At 37.7% G+C, this 4,969-nt stretch overlaps 2 protein-coding genes across 2 annotated transcripts; both read left to right on the top strand.

The window, feature by feature from the left end:
• Nucleotides 1–840: 840 nt before the first annotated feature.
• Nucleotides 841–2,656, top strand: LOC118743084 (nuclear pore complex protein Nup50). The gene is made up of 3 exons (XM_036475574.1): nt 841–1,155; nt 1,215–2,161; nt 2,224–2,656. Exons 1-3 carry the CDS (start codon nt 942–944, stop codon nt 2,560–2,562), a joined length of 1,500 nt encoding a protein of 499 aa, XP_036331467.1. The 5' UTR covers nt 841–941; the 3' UTR covers nt 2,563–2,656.
• Nucleotides 2,657–4,524: 1,868 nt separating this feature from the next.
• Nucleotides 4,525–4,969, top strand: LOC118744019 (unconventional prefoldin RPB5 interactor-like protein; the record flags this gene model as incomplete). Its single annotated transcript, XM_036476778.1, is given in 2 exon segments — nt 4,525–4,665; nt 4,728–4,969. Coding segments are annotated over 2 exon segments (272 nt in total), but the record flags the coding sequence as incomplete, so codon positions are not given.

Here is a 4,969-nt window from a genome sequence, read left to right as displayed (position 1 = left end):
CTCCTGCCCGCGTGATCTTGTATTTTTGGTTCATGCGGTGCCCTTCCCCCTACCTCGTCACTCCCTCTCCCTCATATAACGAGTTGCCGCGACAAAAGTTTCTCTCTCTGAACCTAGACTTAAATGGGAAACAACGAAAATGCCAAAAGCAAAGCAAGAAAGTTGAAACGACTTGACGGTACAGACGCATGCGTACTCGTCCCTTTTCTTCTCCCCCCTCTCTTCCACATGCGAGCAGAATTGAATTCTATACTTGACTCTATACCAAACTCGCTCTCTCCGAGCTTGCTGCAACAACAATTGCACGCAAACAAAATTTCGGCACAACACCGACCTAACCTAATATTCGCGGCCTGCGTTTCGGTACGCACGCAGTCAAATGATAATAATTTGCAAATACCTAACTCACTGTTTATTCGATGGTGAAAAATTAGCTCAGCGTTTATACGGCAAAGTTTACCATTTTGCAAATTGTTATTTGCAAATAATACGTGCGTATAAACGTAGTAATCGTCGCTGTAAAAGGGCCCAGACATGCTGGCGCCATCAAGTGTTGGTACCAGCCGATTAACAGTGTATGGCCTTGTGGTGTGATTGTACCAGCTGCTGTCGCGACATCAAAAACAATTTGGAAAAGAGTAAAAAAAATCAAAAGTTTCAAAAAGTCAGGTCAAAGGGTATTGGTGCTTAAAAAGTGTCAAATTTCCCCTCGGTCGAAACGGCAGCACTGCCTCCCGTCACAGTTTCGATAAGTCGAGCTCCATTATTACGATAAACAGTTGCTTTCAGTAATCGATTTTCAAAGGATCTGTCAATTAATAATGGGAAATTTCTAAAATCCCAAAATTTTTGACAGTCCCAAGCGTGTCAAAAAGAGTGGTTTCTGTGCTTTGGAAAATAAAAATAATTGGTTTTTTATTTGTATTTCTTATACATTGAATATGTCTGGAAAAAGACAGGCAACATCAAATTTAAACCACGAAAACTGGGATCAGGAAGATGAGCCCGAAGAACGTGGTACATTTCGCAAGGCCTCGGAAGACGTGCTAAATAATCGCGTTATTAAGAAGGCGCGAAGAAAAGTAGCCACTGGCACCGTCGGTGCGGATTCCACTGACGATGGTGCCCCAAAAAGCGTGTTCAGTGGATTTGCAGGTAGAAACATTTTTATACAAAAATTTTATAAGTTGAAACTCATTTGTCTTACCCCAAAGGGTTTGGGAAGGCGACCGGGTCAACGGCATCGGCGTCTCCGTTCTCTTTCTTGACGAAAATTTCTGCACCTCCCGCCGATAGCACAAATCCTACTGATACTTCTAAAGCTACTCAACTATTTTCCTTTGGTACCGTTGGTAAAACGTCTTCATCCTTTGATAAAAAAGATACTACGTCTGTTGAAAATGGTAACAATGCGAAAGGAAAGACGAATGATAACATAGGAAAATCGTCAAGTTATCAAAGCAAAATAAGATGTTTAAACCAAGCTGTAAGCGAATGGATAAAGACACACGTTGACCAAAATCCCCTCTGCATTCTTTCACCTATTTTCAAGGACTATGAAAAATACCTCAGTGAAATAGAAGAGGAAGAGAAAAGTGTGGAGAAACTTCAGACTAATATTGAAATAACAGATGATAAAAAAATTACCTCAGATGCGGCGCCATCAGTGGGTAATTTTAAATTTTCTTTATCTCCGGCTAAATCTAGCACGACCATTGCCTCGACAAGTACTGCAGGGCCAAAATTTTCCTTTGGCCCTACTTCTCCGCCAGAACCTACATCAACTTCTTCGACTAGTACAGCCAATATATCTAAATCGGCTACTGACAAAAATAACACAAATACTTTTAGTTTCGGTATAAAAACTCCAGAAAACCAAAAAACAGAAGGTGATGCGAAAACCATTTCCGCTCCTAAAGGTTTTAGTTTTGGATTTAAAAGCGATGATAAACCATCATCAACGCCATTCACATTTGGTAAACCGGCAGGAACCAATGAGGACTCAGCCAAAAACAAACCGGGGTCATTTAGTTTTACTCCAGGCTCTACCCCATTTAGTTTCGGTAATATAAAGCCACCAACTGCAATTGCTGCCTCCACTTCTGAGGATGTCAATGAAGCAGATGATGAAGATCAACCACCAAAAGTGGAATTTAAACAGGTTTTAAATTTTAAGTTTGATTATTTTAAACTTGTGAATTTAACTTTTTTATTTTATGAAAGGTTGTGGAGGACGATGCTGAGTATTCGAAAAAATGCAAAGTTTTTGTTAAGAAAGATGGGACATTTGTTGATCGTGGTGTTGGGGTATTGTACTTAAAACCCGTGAAAAACTCTGAGAAGACACAATTGCTAGTTCGAGCGGATACAAATCTGGGGAATATTCTGGTGAATCTAATTTTAAGCGAGGGTATACCAACTCAACGTATGGGCAAAAATAATGTGATGATGGTGTGTCTACCTACACCAGATGTAGAAAAAGCTACGTCGATGCTATTGCGTGTTAAGACGGCAGAAGAAGCTGACGAGCTATTGGCAGAATTAGAGAAACGCAAAAAATAAAATAACTATTTTCAAATTGTTATAAATATCGGTTGTATTATTTATTTGGCTTGCAAAATTTTAACAATTTTACCAATAAAAATAATAGCGCACAAATAAAATTATTCTATTGTTTCGAATAATAAAATTGAGATTGCTGCACAACTGGCTCTTTGTGCAAACGCAAATTTGATTTTACAGTTATATGTTCGGCATCAAGTAAAGTGGTCACACATATCGTATTATGTAAACACAGTCTAACTTAACCGGACAATACTGTCACGACAATGGGCGCGTTCATAAGACGTAGCTGTTTAGCTCATCTGCTACAAAACTGCTGGCAACTGTTGAACCCAACAATTACGTCTTAAACTATGTTCACATATCAATATTATCTCAATCAAAGCTCGTTTTTTAATCACCCCGTTTACACAGGCAAATCTCAGATTATAAGCCGTCAACAAACCTCTTTTACTTGCTAGCGTACATTTTTGTTTGCTTTTACATTTGGCATTTCTCCTCTCTTTCGCAAAAACAATCGATAAAACTAGCATGTACACCGAAAAGTTATCGGTTAAATCTGAGATTATTTTATAATTACAGATTAACAAGGGACGAATTTTATATGGCTAATCTCTTGTTATAATTACAGATTAGGGTGTTAAGCTCGAAAATGAGGGTAATCTACTTATAAGGGAACCTAGTATTAGAAACGGCTTGATGAATATGCTGCCAAATGAACAGCTGATAAATCTAAGCAAATGAAATTGCAACAAATAGAAATAGTTGCGCTGATAGTATTTAGAATTAAACCTTGAGCTGCCGCCGTGTTGAAAAAATCGTTCATTGTTACAATGAATTAAACAGTAAAATTATATAGCAAACATCTTAAGAACATATATTTAGAAACGTAGTATTATTATAAAATATTTTAGTTACTTTATCACGTTAGCGGCATTAAATTTAATATAAGCGGCGCAAGTCTTTTCGATCAGCTGTTTAGGCTGAGCCCAACACGTTGAGTTCAGGTAGCGTAAAAATTTTCCGCTGGAAAAAATGGCGGAAAGTTGCCAACTGTTGGGCTGAGCGTAACTACTCAACTGTTCGTTTCTAAGACAAATAGCCAACGGTTGGGCAACAGCTACGTCTTATAAACGCGCCCAATGAAGATATACGTATTAGTTGTAAAAAAAAATTAAATATCATTATCGAGGATTTCCACATCATGCATATAACATGTGATCGACAAAGCAGTCGTTGTATTTAACCGGAGCTTCTACCTCCGATTTGTGGTAACCGGGCATTGAACAAACGGCCCTAAGTAAGATCATGAGCTAAACCAAGGCATATTCAATAAGGCAGAAGTGACAATTCTGTCGAGCTATCTCATAGCAGACTGTAATGTCAAAAAATGTAAAAAACGAAATTAACCATTTGTTAATGAACTTACCATATTTGATAACACTCAATAAGTGTATGATTCAAACAAGAAAAACTGTTTACAGCGTTGACTCGGTATAAAATTTAACAAGCAAGTTGCGGCTTCGCACGCTTAACGTTGTTCATGTATCAAATCATACGTACATTAGTTCCATTATAAACGAGCTCCAAATTCAAGTAGCTCCTTGCTTCTCTGGTGTACATGTCACTTTTTAAATATGGAAATGCCAACAAATCGTGTAAAGGCAAATTAGATTTGTTTCTGTACAAAGCAGATGCACGTACATACTAAATAGAAATTCTTGGGAGTAGTAACTTCGTTTATTTTGGCCGAAAATACAAAGCTCGAACCATAATATTTGGCAACAATTTACAAATGAAAATGAACACTGTCGAATGCCCAGTTGCTTGCGAAAAAAAAGCAAAACGCGCTTGCGTTGCCGGTTACATCGTCTGAAAAATATTTGATGCATCGAAGCAAAACATCGATATTTTCGATGCTTTTCCGACATCTCTATTAACAGCTGATCATCAATTGTTTGCCCCACGCTTTGTTTACATGTACATATTTACGACGCGTGATTTGGCTAACATTTTGCAACTTTTTCAATACTTATTAGTAGACTTCTTTCTAAAAACCAAGAAAATTAAATTATGGAAAAACGGGAAGTTGCATTACGCGAGGTAAAAAATATTGTATAATAAAATATGAGACAATTTACCTTTTTGAATGTGCATGCTTATAGGCTTTGACCCGGAATGAGGAAGAAACGGCGCGATGGAAAAGTTACAAGGAAGAAAACATTACAGCTATTGAAAATCTAGACAAATTTCGTAATTACCTCACTGTAGATGTAATGGTTCCAATAGGTCAAAAAGCTTATATGCCGGGCCAACTTATTCATACAAATGAAGTGCTCGTAGGTCATTATCAAGGATATTTTTCCAAGTGCTCTGCGCAAAAGGCAAAAGAAATATGTGAGTACAG

Source organism: Rhagoletis pomonella, unplaced genomic scaffold (genome assembly GCF_013731165.1).
Source record: "Rhagoletis pomonella isolate Grant_MI unplaced genomic scaffold, Rhpom_1.0 Rhpom_scaffold_00007, whole genome shotgun sequence".
Classification (NCBI taxonomy): domain Eukaryota; kingdom Metazoa; phylum Arthropoda; class Insecta; order Diptera; family Tephritidae; genus Rhagoletis; species Rhagoletis pomonella.
This window is presented reverse-complemented; position numbering and strand designations above follow the sequence as displayed.